At 31.1% G+C, this 24,530-nt stretch overlaps 3 protein-coding genes across 5 annotated transcripts; 1 reads left to right on the top strand and 2 right to left on the bottom strand.

Moving 5' to 3' along the window:
- Positions 1 to 318: 318 nt before the first annotated feature.
- LOC114168763 (homeobox-leucine zipper protein HDG2-like) lies at positions 319 to 6,540 on the top strand. Of its 3 annotated transcripts, none has more exons than XM_028053689.1 (13): positions 319 to 639; positions 1,005 to 1,372; positions 1,847 to 2,049; positions 2,318 to 2,435; positions 2,524 to 2,712; positions 2,966 to 3,409; positions 3,490 to 3,591; positions 3,684 to 3,884; positions 4,096 to 4,270; positions 4,360 to 4,631; positions 5,427 to 5,522; positions 5,606 to 5,982; positions 6,100 to 6,540. In XM_028053689.1, exons 2-12 carry the CDS (start codon positions 1,274 to 1,276, stop codon positions 5,954 to 5,956), a joined length of 2,250 nt encoding a protein of 749 aa, XP_027909490.1. In that variant the 5' UTR covers positions 319 to 639; positions 1,005 to 1,273; the 3' UTR covers positions 5,957 to 5,982; positions 6,100 to 6,540. The 3 variants fall into 3 exon arrangements, with proteins under 3 accessions (XP_027909490.1, XP_027909489.1, XP_027909491.1); XM_028053688.1 differs by having other exon boundaries at positions 320 to 639; positions 6,087 to 6,540; XM_028053690.1 differs by having other exon boundaries at positions 324 to 639; positions 1,791 to 2,049; positions 6,087 to 6,540.
- Positions 6,541 to 15,922: 9,382 nt separating this feature from the next.
- LOC114168739 lies at positions 15,923 to 17,725 on the bottom strand. The gene is made up of 2 exons (XM_028053651.1): positions 17,268 to 17,725; positions 15,923 to 16,358 (listed from the first exon to the last, which is right to left on the bottom strand). The coding sequence occupies exons 1-2, from the start codon at positions 17,589 to 17,591 to the stop codon at positions 16,179 to 16,181; spliced, it is 504 nt and encodes a 167-aa protein (XP_027909452.1). The 5' UTR covers positions 17,592 to 17,725; the 3' UTR covers positions 15,923 to 16,178.
- A 3,752-nt stretch (positions 17,726 to 21,477) lies between these two features.
- LOC114169119 (septum-promoting GTP-binding protein 1) lies at positions 21,478 to 24,071 on the bottom strand. The gene is made up of 6 exons (XM_028054151.1): positions 23,531 to 24,071; positions 23,268 to 23,388; positions 23,026 to 23,122; positions 22,873 to 22,912; positions 22,693 to 22,776; positions 21,478 to 22,169 (listed from the first exon to the last, which is right to left on the bottom strand). The coding sequence occupies exons 1-6, from the start codon at positions 23,861 to 23,863 to the stop codon at positions 22,005 to 22,007; spliced, it is 840 nt and encodes a 279-aa protein (XP_027909952.1). The 5' UTR covers positions 23,864 to 24,071; the 3' UTR covers positions 21,478 to 22,004.
- Between the last annotated feature and the right edge of the window lie 459 nt (positions 24,072 to 24,530).

The raw sequence follows: 24,530 nt of genomic DNA on the forward strand, positions 1-24,530 counted from the left end.
CCAGAGTCTTTCTGAGCAGGTGAAAAACTTTCATTTAAAAGCATATTAAGAATGGCATTAAAACATATTAAAAATCTCATTAAAAGCACATTAATAATATCTTGAAGAAAAAGCTCTTGTAATTCTTTGAGCCATTACTCTTATCATAATTATCCATAAGAGAAAGAAAGAAAGAAGATGAAGATGTTAATGGAGTTGTTACAGGCAGAAAATTAATTTGAAGATTGCATCATACATATATATATATATATGTAACACTAAGCATTTGTTTGGTAGCCGTCATTCGTTGCATTGTTTTGCATTGCATTGCACCGTCAACTCTTGAAATTTTATACACCAAAAATATGCTGCGTCTCTTTCTCTCTCCCCTCTCTTGCAATTACACCTCTTTTGCCCTCCATTAAATGCAATTGCACCCTCTCTATACGCTCTGCAATTACTCTTCGCTGCCACATTTTCCTCCATCTGTTCCCCACTTCCCTCTCTCCTTCAATGCCCTTGTCCCTATCTCTTCATCTCCTTCTTCATCTTCTTCTTCTTCCTCCTTCTTCTTTCTCTTCCCATACCTTCATCTTCTTCTAGTTTATACTCTCAAAACAGATCTACTACTACACCTTCATCTTCCACCACCCATCACTCGTAAGTTAAAACACTTTTTCACTGCTTTCTTACAGTTCTGTAAGGTCACACTGGTTTTTTTTGTTTTTGTTTTTCAGTAATGGGGTGTTTGGTACATGTTTTTTGAGTTCTAGAAACTAGGGCTGGGTTAGATGGGTTAGAGTGAGAAAGAAAAATACCCTGATGTACATGAAGCGTGTGAGATCTTCGAGGGGGTTGGATTTTCTTAAGAAAAGTTGTGATTTTTCTCTTTGACAACGCAAGATCAGAAAAGGGTATCGGTGTTTCTTCGCTTTTTGATTCGTATGTGCATTGATGTGTGTATCATTGTATAGGGTATATTTGTTTTTGAGCATTTGATTTTAATCTTTTTTTCTCTCTTGCAGGTCACGTTTTGTAGTAACTCAGTGACTCGCTTTGACATTGGCATCTGACAGAATCCGAGGACTCTCATCGTCTTAAGTTTCTTCTTCTCTATCTGAAAACCCAACCAACAACCCTTGTGGTAAGAGAGAGAAAGCGATACGAGTATATATAGAGAGAGAAAAGGAGAAAAGAAAGAGAGAGAGAGTGAGAGAGAGAGGGAGAGTCAATTCAGAATATAAATGTTGTTGGTGGTGGTTTTTGAGGTGTGTGAAAAACACAAGGCGGTATTATGATTCCGGCGAGAAACATGCGCTCGATGATAGCTAGGAAGAACAACAACAACAACCTTGGTGGGTTTGGATCATCTTCAACTTTCACTCTTGCGCAGGTGGGTGTGTTTTTTAACTTTTCACCTTCTCTTTCAACGCATTTGACTCGCTTTTTTTATTCTTCACCACTTCAATTCCCCAAACTCGGAATTAATTAAAATTTTGAAACGAATTTGACTCCTTTCAAATTTTCACTTTTTAACTTTGCATTACAGCAACAAAATAAACAAACCCTTTTTTTTTGTACCACCAACAGGCCAAATATCCTTCTCGATATTAGAAAGCCGCGTTTTCCCCAAAACTGCGTTATTTTCTCCAAAAAAAAAAGTAAAGTCAAAAGGAAAAATTACAAATAGGTAAAAAAAAAAAGAAAGAGAAATTATCTTACGAAGAAATAAAATGTTGATGTCTGTGTCTTTTTCTCTCTGTGAGTGTACCGTACTATATACTACATGTTTCTGTGCTGTGCTTTGGTAGATTGAGAAACCATAAGCCTCTGGAATCTACCTTGAAGATCTGTAACAATGTTCCAGCCGAACCTGATGGAAGCGTTGGAGATGGGTCAGAACACTTCGGAGAGTGAGGTCCCTCGAATCCGTGAAGATGAGTTCGACAGTGCCACCAAGTCTGGTAGTGAAAACCATGAAGGTGCCTCTGGTGAAGACCAAGACCCTCGTCCCAACAAAAAGAAGCGTTACCACCGCCACACCCAACACCAGATCCAAGAAATGGAAGCGTAAGTTACCCCAAATATACTCCATCTTATTCATCTTATCCTTTACCAAACACAGGTAATCCCTGTGCAAACCAGATATAACTATTAACAACAAAAAGTTCCATTTCACTGTGAATATTTTCACAGAAATATTGTACCAGTCAGATATACTATCAATGGAAAATTTCTCAAGCTATTTTAAATCTTGAAGACCCAAACTTTTAATTACTTTCTTAAAGAAGCTTCCAGCATATTCTTTAAAGGAACTGATCAGATTATGTTTGTGCAGATTCTTCAAGGAGTGTCCACACCCAGATGACAAGCAAAGGAAGGAACTTAGCCGGGAATTAGGGTTAGAACCATTGCAGGTTAAGTTTTGGTTTCAGAACAAACGCACCCAGATGAAGGTATGTCTGTATAACTGTGGTGCATGTGTTAGGTTTTGCCTTAACTTTTTTGTGTCCTAAAGAGGAGGTGGTGCTTTTATTTCTGCAGACACAGCACGAGCGGCATGAGAATACACAACTTCGAACTGAGAATGAGAAGCTTCGAGCTGATAACATGAGGTATAGGGAAGCTCTTAGCAATGCTTCTTGTCCTAATTGTGGTGGACCAACAGCAATAGGAGAAATGTCATTTGATGAACATCACTTGAGGCTTGAGAATGCAAGGCTAAGAGAAGAGGTACATTAACTAAATAGCCAACATTTTATGTGACTTTATTAGTTGATTACTCCTTGGACCAATTAAGAAGGACCTTAATAAAGACTCGAGTTATGCGTTACAGATAGAAAATTAAAACGATAATTATACTTATTATAAGGGCATTGTCCTTTTAAATGAATACACCCCACTCAACTTAGTCATGACCTAACAGTTACAAACCCCAGAGGGTAGTTGATTATTATAACATTTTGTTTTTTGACTTTTTTCACAGATTGATAGGATTTCAGCAATAGCTGCAAAGTATGTAGGGAAGCCTGTGGTGAATTATTCAAATATTTCTCCTTCTCTCCCTCCTCGTCCTCTAGAACTTGGGGTTGGTGCTGGTTTTGGAGGCCAGCCAGCTATTGGTGTGGACATGTATGGAGCTGGAGATCTTCTGAGGTCAATTAGTGGACCCACTGAAGCTGATAAACCCATCATAATAGAGCTAGCTGTTGCAGCTATGGAGGAGCTCATTGGAATGGCACAAATGGGTGATCCCCTTTGGTTAACTACTCTTGATGCCACTTCTACTATACTCAATGAGGACGAATACATCAGGTCCTTCCCTAGAGGAATTGGTCCAAAACCTACAGGCTTCAAATGTGAAGCTTCTCGAGAAACTGCTGTTGTTATCATGAACCATGTCAGCCTCGTTGAGATTCTCATGGATGTGGTATGTTTCACTCTATGTTTATTACTTGAAGCTCTTACTATTTCTCTGGGCTTTGCGATTGATTTCTTTGTTCTTTTCAGAACCAATGGTCCACAGTGTTTTCTGGTATAGTCTCGAGAGCCATGACACTGGAAGTGCTATCCACAGGGGTGGCTGGGAACTATAATGGTGCCTTACAAGTGGTACATATATAGAAATTATTTCTTATATTTGTTAAAGTAGTTTAATTTACATAAAGGGTCTTAACAAATGAAATTGATGTTTGTTTCTGCAGATGACAGCAGAATTGCAACTACCAACCCCTCTTGTGCCAACTCGCGAGAGTTACTTTGTAAGGTATTGTAAGCAACATTCAGATGGAACTTGGGCAGTGGTGGATGTCTCTCTGGACAATTTGCGCCCTAGTCCTTCAGCCAGATGTAGAAGAAGACCTTCTGGTTGCTTAATTCAAGAAATGCCAAATGGCTATTCAAAGGTATATTTGAGACACGTGGAGGTTAATTTTGTACATCTTGGATTCTTACTTATATGTACAAGGTTGTTGAAATTGTAAGACCAGTTACATTGACCTTTCCCATGTACCTACTCAGTAGGAGGCTTTGATTTTTAGACTTAGGTCATACCCTTTATTTCATTTTTTGTTTTTTCTCAATGACATGACATAATCTATAATCTCTATGAATTAGGTCACATGGGTTGAGCATGTGGAAGTGGATGACAGAGGTGTTCATAATCTTTACAAACAGCTTGTAAGCTCTGGACATGCATTTGGCGCCAAACGTTGGGTTGCAACCTTAGATAGACAGTGTGAAAGACTTGCCAGTGCTATGGCAACAAATATTCCCACTGTTGATGTTGGAGGTATAATAGGTTTTCATTAATTTCCTTGCTCTTTCACCATTACCATATCCTAAAAGTAATGAACTTTTTATTCTTAATATGTTTATCAGTGATAACAAATCAAGAGGGGAGAAAGAGTATGATGAAGCTGGCTGAAAGAATGGTGATAAGCTTTTGTGCTGGAGTGAGTGCTTCCACTGCCCACACATGGACAACACTGTCGGGAACAGGTGCCGATGATGTAAGGGTGATGACCCGAAAGAGTGTGGATGATCCTGGAAGACCTCCTGGCATTGTTCTCAGTGCTGCTACTTCTTTTTGGCTTCCAGTTCCACCTAAACGAGTTTTTGACTTTCTCCGTGATGAGAACTCTAGGAATGAGGTAAGAGGTTAATTAGGTTAATTAATAACGTTTTAGGCTGCATTATTGTGTTCTCTTAGGTCTCTTATTAATGGATAATTAACCTTCCTTTGGTAATCTTGCTTACTTGGTGGATTTATTGTTATGAATTGCTCATTCTCTTTTTCTTTCTCAAGTTTTGACTTGTCTAGATTTTACACCATTTACCTTCTATCAAGTGCTTTGGATTACATATCCTTTTCAGGTTGCCAAACACGGTATGATAGATGCTTTTCAATAAAAGCATAATAAGTTAGATGAAAAATGTTAGGTAGAATAACTATAGATATCTACTTTAACACTTTTACACCCACGTACACTATTTTACAGTTAGCTGATATGTTCATTATCTAATTGGTCCTCATTTCATCTTCTCTACACCTATTTTCGGATTCTACTGATGTAAAATGACGTTTTCAAATGTATACCAGGCATTGTTGCATTTAGATAAGAACCTTCACTTCATATTATCGGGATGTTTTTTAACAAAATAATTTAGACAATAGAAAACATATAAGTATTTTATATTGGTAATTATTCCTAAATTATCATGTAAGTTAAAATTATAATTTTCTTAATACTTGAAAAAAAAATATTTCCTGTGTCATTTTTTATTTGGTAACGCCGAATGAAAATTAAACTTGTGTTCTTAAATTAAATCATATTTATAAAAGAATGTGGTTAGTCCTAATATATATTGATTTTTTTCATTTCTTTTATCTATGAATATTATCTATTTCTCATTCTAACATTTTTTAATTGAATTTGCAAAAACAGTGGGACATTCTCTCCAATGGTGGAGTTGTGCAAGAAATGGCACACATTGCAAATGGACGAGATACTGGAAACTGTGTGTCTCTACTTCGAGTAAATGTATGTTGATATGTTCTTTTTACTCATTTTGAATCATATTTCATTAGCTAAATCATGATTGATTAACCTCTATCAAATTGTAGAGTGCAAATTCAAGCCAGAGTAACATGTTGATACTGCAAGAGAGTTGCACCGATTCAACAGGGTCTTTTGTGATTTATGCTCCAGTGGATATTGTTGCAATGAATGTAGTTCTAAATGGAGGAGACCCAGATTATGTGGCACTTCTTCCATCAGGGTTTGCGATTCTCCCAGATGGAACCATATCTCATGAAACTGGACCTGGTGGATCTCTTTTAACTGTTGCATTTCAAATACTGGTTGATTCGGTTCCAACCGCAAAGCTTTCTCTTGGATCTGTTGCCACTGTCAACAATCTCATTGCATGCACTGTTGAGAGAATCAAAGCATCTTTGTCTGGTGAACCTGCTTGATGAGTTTCTACACTTTGGATTGTGCAGTAAGTTCATGACATAATCCTCCTAGACAAACACATGCAATGCACATGCAGACGTTGTAACTTGTATAACATGTCACATTTGTTTATACTAATGTTGTTCTCAGAATGTTGTTGCAGTTCACTAGGATGAATGTGTTGTGGAAAATGAAAAGGTGGTGAGGAAGTTCGGCTGAAAGATGGGGAGAAGTCAAGAGCGCACCTTGCATGGTTCCTTCTCAGTACCCGAAAAGTGTTATGAGAGGATTAAGGTTCGGGAATTGACTTCCCTATATATAGTTAAGGTTAAGAGCTCATAATATTAAGACCTTGCTACCCTACCATTTACCATTTCTAAGACTAAAATATGCAGCTAGATAGCTAGGATTAACCTTTTCAGCAACTAGGGTTTATCTTTAATGTAAACTCTTGTCTTCTTTTCGATTCTGATTTTGTGTGATTTAGAAGTAGTTCCGGCACTGTGGAAAGTAGTTTGCATCTAATACACAAGCTACTTTCTCACTAAATCTCTTTTTCTTTTTTTTAAGTTTTGAAATTAATGCATGAATGTGTTCTTTCTCAGTGATATATTTTTAAATGGTCTATTTGTTTGATGATGGAGTAGAAAGAGTTTTCTATGGAATGGTTTTCTTAAATTACATATAAAAAATATCATTACAAATAACTAAATTAATTTTACTTAATAGTATATTAAATTTAAATAATTTACATAGTTATATCATAATTTGTTTAATCAATAGGTATTAAGTTTATGCTATTAGTCAATAAATATATTACTTCTATCAAAAATAAATTGATGGCATCGCGGTAGTAAATTTTAAAATAAATTTACACCATTATGTTCAGTTTTGGACATATTTATATAAATATTTGTAAATTAATATATATATTAATTATTTATTTATTTATGTACGAGAGTTTATTTTTTTAACAAGAGAACATACTTTCTAACTACAATCATTCTTGATTCTGGAAAATTACAATTTTTGAAGTGAATAAAATATGTTTTTATAAATATTTATTTTCCAAAAAATGCTGATATAATTTTCCATAAATTAAATATTGTGATTTTTTTTAAAGATTTTTAATATTTTTCTTTGAAATTATTCTACGGATATAGTATTTTTATTTTTGCACATATTGAAAGAAAATGCTAGATGTTAATTCCTCTCAAATAATTTTATAGAAAATTCATAATTGTAAGATAATAAGATTTTATGAGAATGATAATTCTTAAAATATAATTCAAATATAGGCTTAATTTCATAGTATAGTATGAAAACTAAAAGTTTTTAATTTTTTAATTTGACATGTTATCGTATTAATCAGAATTTTAAAAAATGAACATTAATAAAAGATTTTCAAAAAGGAAGTGAGAATTTTCTATGGAATGATTTTTTATAATTACATATAAAAGATGAATATATCACTAGTAATACCAATAACTAAGACTTAATTATATTTTAAGTTTATATTTTTCATAGATAACTTTTTTTTTTTGAAAAATATTGATATATGTTTCCATAAATTAAATATTGTGATTTTTTAAAAAAGATTTTTAATATTTTTCTTTGAAATTATTCTACTGATAGTTTTTTTTTTTTGCATATTGAAAGAAATTAGATGTTATTTCCTTTCAAATAATTTTATAGAAAATTCATAATTGTAAAAGAATAAGATCTGATGAGAATGATAATTCTTAAAATATAATTGGCTTAAATATCATTTTCGTAGTGTTTGTTGCGGATTATCTCATTTTGACAGAATATTTAAAATGATCCTCATTCTTACCGAATGTTTAAAATGGTCATCATTTTCGCAATTCGTGTTTTATTTGGTCTTTTTCTGTAAAGCTGTTTAAATTATTAACGGAGCATTGTACATGTGACACGGTTTGTGTTAGGGTGTGTTACGTGTACACCCTAATACAAACTGTGTCACCTGTACAATGATCCGTTAATGATTTAAACGGCGTTACAGAAAATGACCAAATAAAACACGAATTGCGAGAATGAGGACCATTTTAAACATTCGGTATAAATGAGGACCATTTTAATCATTCTGTCCAAATAAGGACCATCCACAACAAACACTACGAAAATAAGGACAAAAAAGTATATTTAAGCCAATATAATTCAAATATAGGCTTAATTTCATAGTATGAAAACTAAAAGTTTTCAATTTTTTTAATTTAACATGTTAACATATTAATCAGAATTTTCAAAAATGAACATTAATAAAAGATTTTCAAAAAGGACGTAAGAGTTTTCTATGGAATGATTTTCTATAATTACATATAAAAAATAATATATCAATAATAAGACCTAATTATAATTTAAGTTCCCGGTGGATTTGAAAATTTTTAGTAGAATCTCTGATAAATTTGTATAGTATATTTATAACTTTATAATTTTAAAATTATAGAATTATATAATTATAAAATTATAATTTTTAAAATTATAAAATTATATGTGACAACATCTCAATAAAGTGACATGATAAGATAATAATTACGTCAGTAGAGACTTAAATGAAAATTCTTAAATCTACGATAGACTCAAGTGAAAGTTCTCATATCTACGAGGGACTTAAAACATAATTAAGTGAATAACTAAATTAATTTTCCTTAACATTGTATCAAATATAAATTAATTTTCCTTAACATTATATCAAATCTAAATTAAGTTTACTTAAAAGTATATCAAATTTAAATTTAAATAATTTACATAGTAGTTATATCATAATTTGTTTAATCAAAAGGTAATAACTTTATGATATTATTATTCAATACTTCTATAAAAAAAAAGACATCTCATTAGTACATTTTAAAATAAATTTAATTATTTTCAATTTTGAACATATATTTAGGCTAATATTTTGTAAATTATTATTATTATTGTTATTATATAATTAAAAAATTTAAAAAATATATATAAAGTGAGTATTTAATGTGATTGAGTATAAAAATCGAACTGACCTGTGTTAACTGAAGAAAGTTTACCATTTTTATTCTCAGAAGACATTTATTTATAACAAACACTTTTTTTCTTTTCAACAAGAGGAAATGACTTCTAGTTATTATATTTTTTATAACTATCATAAACACAAGTATACAAGCGCTATTAAGTATGTATTTATGTATTTTTTAAATATATAAAATAAATTATATTTATTAAAAATAAAGTAAAATATAATAGAAAATATGAAAAAATAATAATTGATAAATAAAAAAAGAAAATAAAGATAGACGGTTTTATAAAAAAATTATAAAAGTAAGGTCAATGTTTAAAAATTTAATAAATAATTAAATTTTAAAGGGTAAAATTAAAATTTTAAAATGTGGATAAAAAGAGGAAATATTTTTATATATTGTTATAGATTATAATTTTTTAAATGAATAAAATGTTTGCCATAAATAATTTTTGCTGAAAATGTTATATTATAAATGAAATAATGTGATGTTTTAAAAAAGATTCCTAATTTTTTTTCTTGAAATAACTTAACTGATATAGTATTTTTGTATACTAAAATTTTTTTTGAATTTAAAATGTTAGGTTTTGTCTTCTGTCAGAAATAATTTTGTAGAAAATTAATAATTATAAGAAAAAATGACAATGTTAATTTTTAAAATTTAATCTAAATATAAGAAAAATGTTTCTAAATTTAATATTATGAAAACTAAAAAAACATGTTTTAATCGGAATTTTAAAAAATGAACATTATTTCTTACATGTTTTACATCATTTTTGCTTTCATGGGTTATTCTTAAAATTTCTCACATCTCTTTAGCACACCTACACACATATAGCTTCCTGTAAAACTCATTAAGGGTTAAAGTAGATGAAATAATACTCATTAAGGGTTAAAATAGATGAAATAATATTTCGAACTCTAACATCATATTGAGCTTCAACAATCCACTAAGAAAAGGGCTTTGAATCTGCACATCATTTACCGTTACAATAGGAAAAAATGGACCATTTGAAACTTCATCCCAAATACCTCTATCAACAAACTCCAAAAAGATTTGCATCTTAACTTTCCAAGAAAGATAATTTTCGCCTGCAAAAAGTAAATGGAGGTTTGTTAATAGACGCAATGTTAACAAAAGTTTGAGTTTGTCCAACCATTTTTGAAAAAATTGAATTACTATTAAAACAAACTTTGATGTCAATTGTTAGAACTGTGCATCAGAATATTTATGTTGAACAAAAATCAAGAGGGAAGTGAATTGGTTTCTCAATAAAAATTTGTTTTAAAAAATTTCCTTAAAAATTAGAGTTCAATTAAAAAAAATTCCTTTATTTAAATAATCACAATAAAATAAAGAGAGTGTAACATCCCTACTGGAAATTACTTAATTAAAATAAATAAATAAAATCTGAAAATCAACACGTCGTAATTTTATTATTCCCAAACGCAGAAAAATTTAAAACATTCATTAGCGCGTCAGGCCTCTCACATACCCAATGTTATAGGGTCTATCGCCTGGCGGAGCATACCTTGCCGCCAGGCGCCACGCAGTGCAGGGACACCCCTGGTGATCCTATCGCCTGTTGCACACACCTGTGCCGCCAAGTGCTATATCAGCAGTGCGTTTTTGCTGGTTTTGGTACCTAAACAGACCACATTCCACCCTGAAATGTCCTCAACCTCACCTCTAATTCTCATTAATTATCTAAGTCCATATATTTTGCCTTCACTTCCATAATTCAATACTTTAGCTTGATTACTCAACTCCTGGTTGAACTCTTATTACTCATTAGTCACTCTAGCCCACCCTTGGTCAACTTATGGATATGACATCCACTCCATCATTCCTTCATTCAGCAACTGATAACCCATTTTGGACACAACATACACTTACCATGAATAATTGATAACTCAACCCACTAATGTGTGACCATCCCACGTCCCTATTATACACACCTAAAGAAGGCCTATGTTTTCCAGGACCTAAAATTTAATTAGAATTAGCATTTCCCCCTTTTTAATTACCATCCTTACAACTACACATTGACATAACCAATGCCTTCACATCTCTTAACTAGCCCTATTCGCAATTAATCTATAGGTATTATTCCTTCCCATTTCATCACCTAGTTTCCCTTACCATTCACTTTCATGGTCTCTCCCCCCTTGCCAATTACACAAATTCGTAGAACTGTGCCTGCACCTCCTTGTCGCTTGGCGGCAAGTAGGGTACCGCCAGGCGGTGTATCAGAACCAAACAAAACCTCTTGTCTTTGTACCTGCGAGTAACCAAGGCCCTATTCCAAAATGTTTCTAATTGCTAAAAGGACCACAACACACCAAATCACATACGCTTCATTAAAATTTCCTCCCCCAATTTAATTATTAATATTCATCAGCCTTACTTTCTGGAATTGGATTCCAATCACTATTCTCAAAAATTCTAACATGTATTCATGCTTCATCACTCACAATTTTCCCAAAGAGTCAACACATACACAAATATCATAATATCATGACAGTAAATCATCCAATATGATTTATACACCCAATTTTCCAGAAGTCACAATGACTTCCGCGCAAAACATAACAAAACGAACCAAGACAGCGTAGCGTCGCCTGGTGGTAGTTCCTCACCTCCAGGCGGTTCATAGCAAAACCCAGAAAATTGGGCAGGAAAATATGAGTCGCCTAGAAGCACACTCATGACTGCCAAGCAGTTTCTGGGCAAAACCCAGAAACTTTAGGAAAACAGCATAAACAAAGTGAATTTCATGTATTTAATCATGGCACCACACAATTCATCATACATGAATCAAAACAATAATAAACAGCTCCCCTTATCTGGAAATCTTTGCTCCAACTGATCTTCTAACCCTAGTTTTATGATACCCAAGAACCTTCCTTTTCTCTTCCAAAAATTCCAGCTCCTTTCTCAACCCAGACTCAGTTTTCTTCTTCTGAAATTCGTCCTTTTCCAGCACTCCACAATGGCAGCCCTCACTCTTCTTCTCTCCCCCTTAATTTGACCATTAACTATTCCTTAATTATGATTAATGCTAGAAAAAAGAAAATGACTTTAATTTTGATGTTAATGGCCTTTCAATAAGCATTATTTGGTTGTCTCTCAGCCCACTGGGCTGCCCATCTTGCAATTAGGGTTTCTTTACCTTTTCATAGTCTTGCCAAAAGAAAATTTGGCAAAAATAAAGTTAAATTTGTTCTTAGCAAGGTTTGAACACACAACCACTCAATTACAAAGCCAATGCACCACTAATTCAACCAATACATGTTTCATGATAATTCCTATAATTTTAGGATTACATTATCACTAATCACATTCCAACATATCATTAAAATAATACACATTTTAAAATAACATACAATTTGACATACATAGGACTCAAACCCAAATCCTCTCACACAAACAAGTACTTTCAACCATTTGAGCTAGTACTTTTCCACTTCACAACAATTTGCATTAAATGTCATAAAGGCTCCTATTACCCGCATTTATTAAATAATTATTTATTTATTTATTTAAAATTTTCGGGTCTTACAAAGAGTAGGAAAGAAAAACTTGCACAAGTTATTTTATATTGGTTCAGATAAAAAGATTCTACGTACAATTGTTAATCACTCTTAAGAAAGAGATTAACCGATCACTAAAAAATAAATTGAATAAATTGAGCTCACAAATAGGAGTAAAAACAGTTTAGGAAAGAAAGCACATCTTTGGAAACTAGAATAGATGAAAGACACTCCCTTGAAATCCACAAGGGATGAACACCTCTTTTGAGTGCCACAAAAGATGAAGACACCTCTCTTGAGTCACATAAGAGATGAAGAAACACCTTTCTTGAATCCACAAGGAATGAACACTTCATTTGAATCACATTAAGCCACCTCTCTTGAGTTACACAAGAGATGAAGAAACACATTCCTTGAATCCACAAGGAATGAACACCTCTTTTGAATCACATAAAGAAAGAACAATTTCACCTAACAACAACAACACTCAATCATTTAATATCACACTTGATGAAAGTTATTGCTTTACGCACACTAGGTTTTAAAAGCTTTTCCACACATAATTATAACCCAACTCCTGTATATTAAATGAAAGCCAACTACTTTATTTATAGAGTATTTTTTAAATTAGGTTAAAATGAAAAGTTAGGTTACAACTGCCACCAATAATTGATTATTGCAAACAAGAATCGATTATTGTTGAGAGCTATTTTAGAAAATAATTTTACTATGCAATAATCGATTATCATAAGTGATAATGGATTGTCACCGTGTATATTTAAAAAATTGTTTTGCCTTCAAGTGTTTCAAGGGTTGCTACTTTGTGACTCTCTAGACTTAGCCTAAAATACTTTAACAACTATTACAAAAGTATTATAAAGATATTACAAAGGCAACACATTACAACAAACAAAATACAAGTCTTTCAAATAATCCTTGACTTCTATTTCATCTTTGGACTTGGTATCATCATCAAAATAAACTTTTTTTGAAGAATGTCCATTATCTTATTCTTTATTCAACAAGTTGATCCTTTCTTTAATATTGTGAGTCTTTAAATAGATAGTCATCAACAATTCTCTCATAATGTTATAATTGGTTGTTATTATGAAATTGACAAGTGTACCAAATCGCACAAGTAATAAAATGGAAAGTCCAAGTATCATTTTCTAAGAGACTTGTGCACATTTGGCAACTTTTGCAATTTATAACTCAATTAGACAACAAATTTCACAAAAAACAGAAATAATTTTTTTTTGTACTTTTATCAAACATATGGTGTGCAACAATATATGGTAAAGGCTTCACTGAGATTTAGTTTAATGATTCAATTTAAATCAAAGACATCGAACAATATACTTCTAATTCATTCTCTAGTATTCACACCTTTTGTAACAAATTGTAATGTCTTACCGACATGTCTAAACTTGAATAATAAAAACCGTATATCTAGCAATTTTTCTTATAAGTTTGTATTAGTTGTCAAGATTTTGATGTTATGAATGACTAAATGTTTCACATCTATGTCTAGCATGTGAAATCTAGTAGTTCTTCTATCCTAATCATGTTTCCCAAATTATCTTTCAATTAGCAGGTACTCCCACATATGTAATTAATCTAGAATATGTAGTTACAATAATAATAGTACACAAGAGTGATGAAAAAGAATTATATTGAATGGTGGAATTCACAAAGAGTTAAGAATGCATTACACCCAATCCCGTGAATAAGGGAGTTAGCTACTCCTTAACACCTTGAATACTAAAATAAGAATAAAGATGAATGTCATCAGGCCTTAATATAAATTTCATAACATACATTAAATAATTATAATAAATAAATAAATAATATGATTACCTCGGAGAAAAAAACTTAAATAAAAGAAGAAAAATAAGATGATTTGATATATGGAAGACTTGACAAAATTTGATTAATCTCTATCAATGATAAATGTTTTGGGTATAAAAGAGTAGTTCCTTATATAAAAATTAAAAATTAACAAAAAGAATTAAATGCAAAATGATAAATTATTTAATCATCCATTTAAAAACAATGAAGTCTTAATTTTATAATGTTTGACGACTAATAACCATAAATATGTCTCCTGAAAATGAAAAATATGTCATCATGATATTTAAGTGTAAATCTAGATTTATGTTAAATGTATGACAAACAAAATTTCAACTCTCTATTTGCAAAAAAAAAAAAAAATTATTCAAGTATCTATAAATATATTTTAGTACCAAATTAAACATTTGTTCAATTATATTATCTATTAAATTAGCTTGTGAAATTTGCATCTATTTTATTTTATATAGTGTAATTTGAAATTATTTCTACTCGATGTCAGATCTTCATCACATTCATCAAAATATATATATATATATATATATATATATATATATATATATATATATATATATATATATATATATATTTTTAAGTGTGAGAATAAATATTTATAATTAGTTACCCAACAAATAACGTTAGACTCTAATATGAATAACATATTAATAAACGAATTTTAACTTTTACTTACAGAACTTATTTGTAACACAAATTTTCGTAATTTTATATTCGAAATGGAGGAGTAAATGATAAGGGGCATAAAAATAAAAATAAATTGTTTTACGGATTTATTGAATCATGATTTCTTAAAGAACCCATAAATTCATCCAATTTTCAAGGGGAGGATTGAACAGTGATTTCATGTTGTTCTCTTTTTTGTTGTACCCATTCCTGAAGTTCAGGCCCATTAAGAATAACGTGAAACCTTTCAAACATTTCACCTACGGTCTCTTGTAATTTTTTATCATGAAAAGCTCATTGATCGGGAACTCACAATTTGGCAACTCGCATTATTATCTCAGTTTTTGAACTAGCAACTTATCTATTGGATAACTTTGTTTGGTTTAATTAATTAACTTTAAGATGAAACGTTCGATTTCTTTCGCAGTTTTGTAACCATATTATAGATTAAAGATTACAAATATGAATTTCAGTTCCAAATTAACAGAATCGACCAAGATAAGCAATACATAAGAAAAGAAGAATCACACATTCATTGATGTTTTAACTCTAATTTAAAATTAACTTTGCTACAGAATCTTATTATAGATATAAAATCAAGTTTTTTGTTCTGTATATTATTTTGATCCTTTCATGTCCCAGTTATTATTCAAGCTCAGAGAAGATTCACATGGTGTGAGAACTTGACATCATGTCAACTGGGTTATCCAGGTAAATTACATAAGCAGAACATATCTCAGTAACTGTTACCTTACAATCTTAACATTTTCTTCAAGTTCATTGATTTGTCCATTCTTTAGCTTCATTTGACAAGATTATGAATATTGTCTGCATTAAAAATTCTCAGAATAACAATATTCAAGTAGAAACTGGTCTTCTACCAGTGATGATTATTTTGGGTATAAAGAGCTAAAAACAACTAATCCAAGTAGAGTTTTATTTCTTTTCATAGCAAAGATGTCAGAAAATATGCAACATGATGGAATTTGATGTTCACCTGATACAAAATCTTTTTCTCAGATATCAAGTCAAAGGGGACTCAGTTAAACAAAAAACATACAAAAAATTGCTTTCGTGAGGGGTCCTTGGCATGCTTCTTCATCCCCTCGAACCTACGGTTATGCTCATCTTTCCATTTTCTCATGTTTGATTCATTCCTGAAAATTTCAAGCTCGTTTTTTCCTCATCAATGCAGGCCTTTTGCCTAGAGCTGAAGTTGATTTGGATGAACATGTGAGCAACCCTCGCAGCAGAGCCAGAGCACCCAAACCCATGAAAGAGGCATACAGTGTTAATAACTTATCAGATGCCCTATTCGAATTCATCATTTCTGATAATATTGCAACCTGCAACCCACAAACAACCAATGTCTCATTGTTACTCACATCTATGGCTGGATCAAAGACTAATATTATTACACCTCTAACTTCAATGAAACAACCAAGTATCCTTGTCAAAAGTCACAACTTAGATATGATTTCTTAAGTACTGATTGTACCTTTTCTCTTTCTCAGAATTTCACCTTAACAATTTTTGTAATATAAAATATTATATTAAGAAGTAGACTTTAAACCTAACTCGATCTTGTAAAACTGATTTATAAGGTTAGGTTTGCGACCACTTATTTTCTGGAAAATTACCTTGTCTCCGAGGTGAGACTTTCAACTGATTGTATGAATTAATGCCACACACTCCAATTTTAATTCGAGAACTATCAAAGTTTTCTCCAAATTCTAACCAAAGTGTAATTTTGCAGTGTAATTAACACCTAAGCTAGTACCCTATAAAGCCACTGAATACATCTTGACCATAGTTTCAGATTAAAATCAAAATCTACCCTATAGAATTGCATTGCCTAAATTTTGCTTTCATTATATTTAGACAGGAAGCTATGTAATCGATTCAACATGATCTTACAGCTGCAAAAAGACAATTTTTTGTACTAGTAGAAAGTAATAATAACCAACAATAATAGCAGATCCCTGTAAACAAAGAATGCATTGGTTTTAATTTCTAATTGAATGGTTGATAGTAACTCCAAAGAGCTTTTTTAGATCCAAAGATCCAAACATCAGAAAAGACAATAATCCATTTTCTGTCTTCCCCAGAAGCATAATTTTTCATATTAACACAGGATCCATACAAACATGCAATCATATGAAGAAAACAAGTATTCTCTGCAAGGGAGAAAATTTGAAGAAGTAAAATAGGAATTAAAGGTGATAGAAAGGAAGAAAGAAAGATAATAGAGTTACCATTGAGGTAGAGGTAGAGACACCATACATCAAGCAAGTGGTGTTGAACCAAGGCTTGGAAGTGAGAATGGCAAAAAGGTTGAGAAGTGCAAGGGGCCATTGGAATAGAAGCTCAAGCCAAACAAGACCTACAAAAAAGTGTGGCTTTTCAGCCACAAGGTAATCACCATAGTCGTGGGTGTAGTGTTCCTTGAGTTGCACAAGAATTTCAGGGAAATAACTCAGAGGAAGACACGTTTGAGCATCAATGAGAGGAGCAGCCACTGCTATCACGAGGAAGAACAGGAACAGAATGGCGTCTACTAGCTTCAACACAACACCCATTTCTTGATTCGAGGATTTGAAGCCTCTGAGGGACACAGAATAAAGATTTGAGGATGAAGGAGATATTGGTTCTTACGAAAAAAGGGATCTTGGAGCCTGCAAATTCCCCAATTCCCCAACAATTTTGTTCTCCGTGTTATGATCTTCTATTTTATTAAAAAATATATATAAATAAAAATAAAGATTGCATTTCCTTTCCATTTTTAGAAATATTTGTAATTTTCTTAAAATAGACTGATGGGTTTTTTATTTGTTAAGGGGGTTGTTTGAAGTTTCAATGGCACATATGTAAGGTTTTCTACTTATCAAAGTTAAAATGAACATCTTATGATGTTAAAAATACTATTTTATAATTTGTAATATTTTTAATAATTTGTAATAAGTTTTTCTCAAGCAATACCATTAATGGTATTATGAAAATGGCTCGTGGTAAAAAAAGGGAAAAATATACAAAAATTGAATATCATATAGGTTATTTTTCTCCTTGACTTTGTGACAAATAGGCAAGTGTATCATAGGTTAAGGTATAATTATTGATTTAGTTTCCTAATTTTTTTTTGTTTGGTTTAATTTGGTCTGCTTATTATTTGTTGGTTCAATTTAGTTCTTCAATTATTTAAAAAGGTTCGATTTGGTATTCTCCATGAAGTTGGAGTTAACACCGTATTTGTACATATGATATGTGTCATGCCATGAAATTTTCAATTTTTTAATATTTTTCCATATATATATATATATATATATATATATATATATATATATATATATATATATATAAACTGTCACATATCAGATTATCGTCGTGTCAAGTGACAGTGTACAGTTATGACATGTGGTAGTGGTAGTAGTTGTTTTCTTTGTTTAATTTAGTACCCCTATCTTTTTAAACGATCCAATTTTGTCATCTTTAATTTGAGATCAAATTAGTAGATAAGCTTAATTATAACTTATATATACATGTTAATTTTTTTTTAAATTTATACATCAAATCACTACACTTAAATATTCAAATTATTTTATTCTTTACAAGTGTAAAACATTACAAGGGTAAAAATGAAAAAAATAAAATAATCCGAGTATTTAGGTGGAGTGATTTGATATATAAATTCAAAAACATTATTTTAACATGTATATATAAGTTGTAAATAAGCTTAATTACTAATTTGGTCTCAAATTGGAGATAACAAAATTGAATAATTTTAAAGAATAAGGGTACTAAATTGAACTAAAAATTTAAATATAGGTCTAAATTAAAAGCATCTACTACCACTATTACGACAGTAACCTGTCATATGACACAACGGTAATCTATCATATGACACGACGGTAACTTGACACGTAACAGTTTATATATTTAAAAATAAATTAAAAAAATTAAAAATTACACGGCTTGACACGTGTCATATACAAATACAATGTCAATTCCAACCTTACAAAGGAAATCAAATTGAGTTTTTCTAACTTATTAGATAACTAAATTGAACTAACAAATAAAAAAAAACGAAATTGAACTAAACCAACAAATTAAAGAACTAAATCAATAATTATATCTTAGATTAACATCAACAACTCTTGCTCTCCACAATCTACATATTAAATCATGAGAAGAAAAACAAAGGGTTTCTCTTCCTACACTATCATTTTTAAAGTAATCATTTTACTATTATTATTATTTTTTGAAAAAAAATAGAGTAATTTCTCTAAAATTTTTGGAATATTATTTCTGAATCAGGATTTTCACAATAAAACTTTTAGAACAAGACTTTGAAAATATATTTTTCAATATACATCAAATACATTATAAAAAAACTTTCTGGGATATGATTTTTAAAATAAGCTTATTGGAATATATATATATATATATATATATATATATATATATATATATATATATATATATATTTAATATTTTTCTGAACGAACTTTTCATAAGATATAAAATATGTTACGGGTTCAGTTTTTTAGAACAAATTTAGCAGAAGATATACGATAGTTTTCTAAACAAGTTTTTTTTTTCTTAATGAGGTATATTTTTCCTTCTTGTTTTTAGTGGAGAATGAAGGTATAATTTACAATGTAATAATTGATAACAATAATATGGTGTAATAAAAGAAAAGATATTTTAATATTTGTCTTTTAGTATGAAAATATAGAAATTAATAATGATGGGTTTAAAGAAAAATCAACAACACTTTATAAAATATCACGAAATATTTCATCACCTTTCATGAGTAATAGAATTTTGTTTCTTGAATAATTTTCACACTTTTTTTATAGCATTTCTTCATTGTTATTAATCTATATAATTTAATCAAGTTTTATTCCGTACCAAATTTTTTAAAAGGTATAAAAAGTAAACCCAGTACATACTATCCAACATCCAGTACATATAAAAAAGTAAATCTTGCACTTTGTTTGACGATGGTGACTTGGTTTAAGAGAAATAAGAAATTTAAAAAGTGTCATTTTTTTACCTTTTATAATATATACTCAGTTACACTATTTTCATCCTACTTAGTTTTCTAATCAAATTTATTTAAATTATATTTATAATATAATTCAAAGTGAACACAAAAACTTATTATTCCATGTCTCTCTTGAAATTTGAAATTGTCACAATTTTATTCTTAAAAACATCTAAAAAAATTAAAAGAAAAAAGTATATTTAAATTATTTTGTATATCAATTTTTAAACAATTTAAGATTATTAAACATGTAAGAATTTATATGGGAAAAAGACAGATAGATAGAGTTAGGAGAAATTATCATCTCAAAATGTATTAACTTTGTGTTTGTCCTTATCATGAGTTCTAATCTTTTTTAAAAAGAATTGTTATCTGTAAAAAAAAAATTAATATTGTCTTGATTCCTATTTTAGTTCAATTTTGTTTAATTTGGTTTCTTTTTTTTTCTTTTTTTCGTGTTCAATTTGATCATGAGTTGTTAAATGAAGTGAAAGTGAGAATAAATTAAACAAATTTAACTAAAATATAGACTTATTTGAACATAATACAAACAATCATCCATGTAATATGAACAATGTCAGCCTATATATACTCTGTCGTTATCAATTTAAATGGTGTCAATGAAAATGACCAAAATAGTATTTAAACATTCTTTCTTTTACGAAATTGAACTTAGTTGCACAATTTTCCTTTATTTTTAAACATGCATGCAATCTTGTATCAATATAACCAGTAATAGTTTATGCCGAATTAAATTACAAAGAAGAAGATAAGGTAAACACATCATAGTTAACTGAATTAATTGTCACTTGTCAAGTAAAATTTTGATTTAATGACCTATTTTTTTACGTTTACATCCAAAAAATTATGAAGTTGGTCCTTCCGTTTTTTAATCTCGACATAGTTCTAACTTTTTAAAATTAATGCAATTTGATTGATTTGTGAAAAAAATTGATGCAATATGCTCCTTTCCGTTCAAAATTTAGAAATGAATTAAAATTTTTTTTATCAAATTTGAAGTTATATAAGGATGATTTGTTTTATTGGTATGATTAACATAATTCTAATATCAAATTTGATAAAAAAAATCTTTGATTTTTTTCACGAAATTTAATGAAAATAACCAAATTGTATTAAATTTTCAAAAATCAAGACCAAATTATGAATCAATTTAACATTTTTTTTATCAAAACAAGAACCAAACCAGTAATTAAGTCTAAAATTTTTACAAATTTAGTTATGTTGACAAAGAGAAAACTATGAAAGTTGTAAGTGAAAAAAAAAACAAAATGAAAGAGGTATTTAGGTCTATAACCACATGAGTAGTAATTTGAAGTTGCTTTCTCCAATTCATGAACAATTTTCTTCAAAACCTATTCATCACAGTGTGATCTTTCAAATCCCATCATTAATGTTAATTAGGACTTATATGACAAAACCCCCATGACTTGAGTGACAGAAACAAATGAACCACATGAAATGACTTAATTTATTTTAAAAGAAGTTTGGATTACCAGAATTCAAACCAGGTGAGAAATAAAAAAGAAACAAAAAGAAAATTAGGTACATCTTTGTCTCATCATCTATGTGCTCTTGACAGCAACTCAAATGACACCTCAATATCAAGACAAGAGCACCACTGACTAATCTGTACTCAACAATTAATGCATTAGTTTCTCTTCTCTTGTGTTATGCTGCTACTACTCAACCTTATACTTCTCTCCTTTGTTTTCATTTGCCCCTTATTCTTCTCATTGTAAAACCTTATTCTTGGTGATGCTGATTGAACAGAGCCTTGTTTCTTTCCATGGAAATTCACATGTGTGTAAACCTAACAACTCAATTGCCCCAAGAGAGTGAGATTTTCTCATCACACCCCCCAGTTGGAATGGTTGACTTTGAAGTTTCCTCATTTAACTTCATAACATAACTCTATGTAATGTACAGTTCAGAAGTCAATGATGGGCTCCCCAACATTCAAATTTCTTTCCACTTTCCATGGTAGGTCGAAAAGTTTAGCAGTTATGAACTTGAAGATCTTGTTCACGTTGATGTTGTAGGTTGCACTGGAAAAGAACAAGGCAGCATTCAGAGCCTTTGCATATGTTCTTGCCTGTTCAATGTCACAACATCACAAACATCAAATCTTATCTTCAAAACCAGACACTTTTTTTCTATTTTGGAGAGGCTTACACAGCATTCCAACATGTCTTGCTTAACAAATAAATAGGTATGGGAACATGGTTGGTCTTGTCTGCCCTAAGACTCCATGAATCATCAAACATGTAATGCCTTATAATTTAAGATGGGGTCCATGATCATTAACTTCACTATGATTTATGCAGATGATGATTAACACTATCTTTAACATGCCTATACCCTATTCAAAAATTAGCAGTGTCTGCAAAGTAAAAGTGTTTGGAAACAAGGAGTCTTTTTATATGCTGTCTGCAGTGATTCCATCAATCTCAACAACAATCATTAAAACTATCAATTTTTCTGATTTTGTAGTGATGTTGTGTCACAAAACAACACATAATACTTCTTCGGATCTGGAGGTTCTGTTTTAGTAGATCTAAGAACATGCAGAGATGGTACTTAAACTGCATTTTTATTGTTGAAAATGGAACTCTTACCTCACTAGCAATGGTCCATTGGATATCAATAGGGAGCTGGATAAAATCATCAAACTTGGTTCCTATCAACACTGGTATTGCTGTCTACAAAAATCAAGGATAAAGAACTGTAAAATCCCACTCCTCTGTATCCACATGCATACAATTTTATGCTTTCTGGGCCAAAAGAAAAAAACATACCTGATTCCATTTCCTGGCTTCTTTGTACCATCCAAGAACACTGAAATCATTAATCATTCACCCCCCAAAAAAACGGTGAAAATTCATCTGATATTAGCAATCTGAAAAGGCTTTCGCCAAAATTAATCCAAAACAATATAACAAAGAAGGTACCTGTTTAATGTGCATCGACTTGTTAGATCAAACATAATCAAAATCGCCACAGAATCCGTGCAAGCCTTCGGAATTCGATCTTCTGTTTTTCCATCACCTGAATGGAAAACAACCAAATATTAAAATATAAATTGATCTTTCTTTTTGGCCATATCCATAACCATGAGTTATCACAAATTCATCAAAAACAATACGTGCTCTTCTCTTTGTCTATATATATATACATGTATATATATCTCTACCTTGTACTTCCCAGATACAGTACGAGATGCGAACCCCTTTAACGACCAGTGTTTTGTCCATCTGATTTAACCCTTCCATCTTGCTACCTTGCTTCTCCTTTTCATCCCCAACATATTTCACCTGAAAACCACATTCAAACAAAAGGAAAATACGAACAGTAAATAAAAACAATTTTTTGACTCAACCCATTTCAGGTTAAACGCAACAGAACCTAAAAATAAAAAGAAAAATATCCATGTTGGCTCAATTACTATATACAAACCAAAAAGCTGGTTTTTCCAATTTGGCAATCTCCCAACAAGCTGATCTTCAAGGAGACCAAATCAGAATCCAAATCATGGGTTTGAAACATCGCCGGCGGCGTGACATCCATCTCTTCACGAGCAATTTCGCCGGATGATTCCGCCGGCGGGGGCGGCTGCGGAGAGGGTAATGCTGGAGTCAGCATGCTGTATGTGTTGTTGGTCTTCCTCCCGGAACAGAGCAGGATGCGGTGGAGGACGCGGAGGATGCACCGCCGTAGCAGGGAAACGCGGTGGTGGAAGCGTCGCCTTATGGTTGTGGAGTTGTGGAGTTTGGTGGCTAACTGGGGCATGTTTTGTTTTGATCTTCCCTTTTTTTTTTCGGAGGAAATAATGAAAATTTGAAGAAGTGTTTTTGTGTCGTGTTTGGAATGAAATGTTGATGACGACGACGAGGAACTACGACGGATGGCCTCAAGTGCAACCACTGAGCCTCTCAGCCATGAAAATGAAAAGTGAGGTTGTGTGTTGTCTCATATTTTTGAATGCTGAGGGTACTTTCGGTTTTTCGCCCTCACCTCTCCCTATGTTCTTGATTTTGTGAAGGGTTTTCACTTTTTCAGTTACATCTTTCAACGACTTTTGTGCTATCAGCAACACTACTTTAACGCCACGGTTGACCGTTAAAATATGAACACTGTCCTTTCATTCCACAATTTTAAATGTGGCTACAGTTTTCCTCATTTTAAGACACCAAATATAAATCTAGATTTTGCTTCCATAATTTTAGTTATACATCATAAAATGTTATATTTTTATGATTTATTTATGTATAACATCACTACTTTTTATCTTTCTAATTTTATGAATAATAATTTAATGATCTTTCCGTGTGTGTAGTGATTTAATAATAATTCAATAATTTATTGAAGAATCTTTTTGCCTTAGCCTTGTTTCAATTCTTATTAGTATTAACTTCGATTAACTAAGAATATTGATTGGTGAATAGTGAGGGTTCTA

This window comes from Vigna unguiculata, chromosome 11 (genome assembly GCF_004118075.2).
Source record: "Vigna unguiculata cultivar IT97K-499-35 chromosome 11, ASM411807v1, whole genome shotgun sequence".
NCBI classification, from domain to species: domain Eukaryota; kingdom Viridiplantae; phylum Streptophyta; class Magnoliopsida; order Fabales; family Fabaceae; genus Vigna; species Vigna unguiculata.

Coding starts and splice junctions, on each gene's coding strand:
- LOC114168763 (XM_028053689.1), top strand. CDS start 1,274: ATGATTCCGGCGAGAAACATGCGCTCGATGATAGCTAGGAAGAACAAC. Junction 4,271..4,359: donor TCCCACTGTTGATGTTGGAG/GTATAATAGGTT, acceptor TATGTTTATCAG/TGATAACAAATCAAGAGGGG. Junction 4,632..5,426: donor ATGAGAACTCTAGGAATGAG/GTAAGAGGTTAA, acceptor TTGCAAAAACAG/TGGGACATTCTCTCCAATGG.
- LOC114168739 (XM_028053651.1), bottom strand. CDS start 17,591: ATGGGTGTTGTGTTGAAGCTAGTAGACGCCATTCTGTTCCTGTTCTTC. Junction 16,359..17,267: donor TCTCTACCTCTACCTCAATG/GTAACTCTATTA, acceptor TGTGGGTTGCAG/GTTGCAATATTATCAGAAAT.
- LOC114169119 (XM_028054151.1), bottom strand. CDS start 23,863: ATGCCCCAGTTAGCCACCAAACTCCACAACTCCACAACCATAAGGCGA. Junction 22,913..23,025: donor AGTCGATGCACATTAAACAG/GTACCTTCTTTG, acceptor TAATGATTTCAG/TGTTCTTGGATGGTACAAAG. Junction 22,777..22,872: donor AAGCCAGGAAATGGAATCAG/GTATGTTTTTTT, acceptor TGATTTTTGTAG/ACAGCAATACCAGTGTTGAT.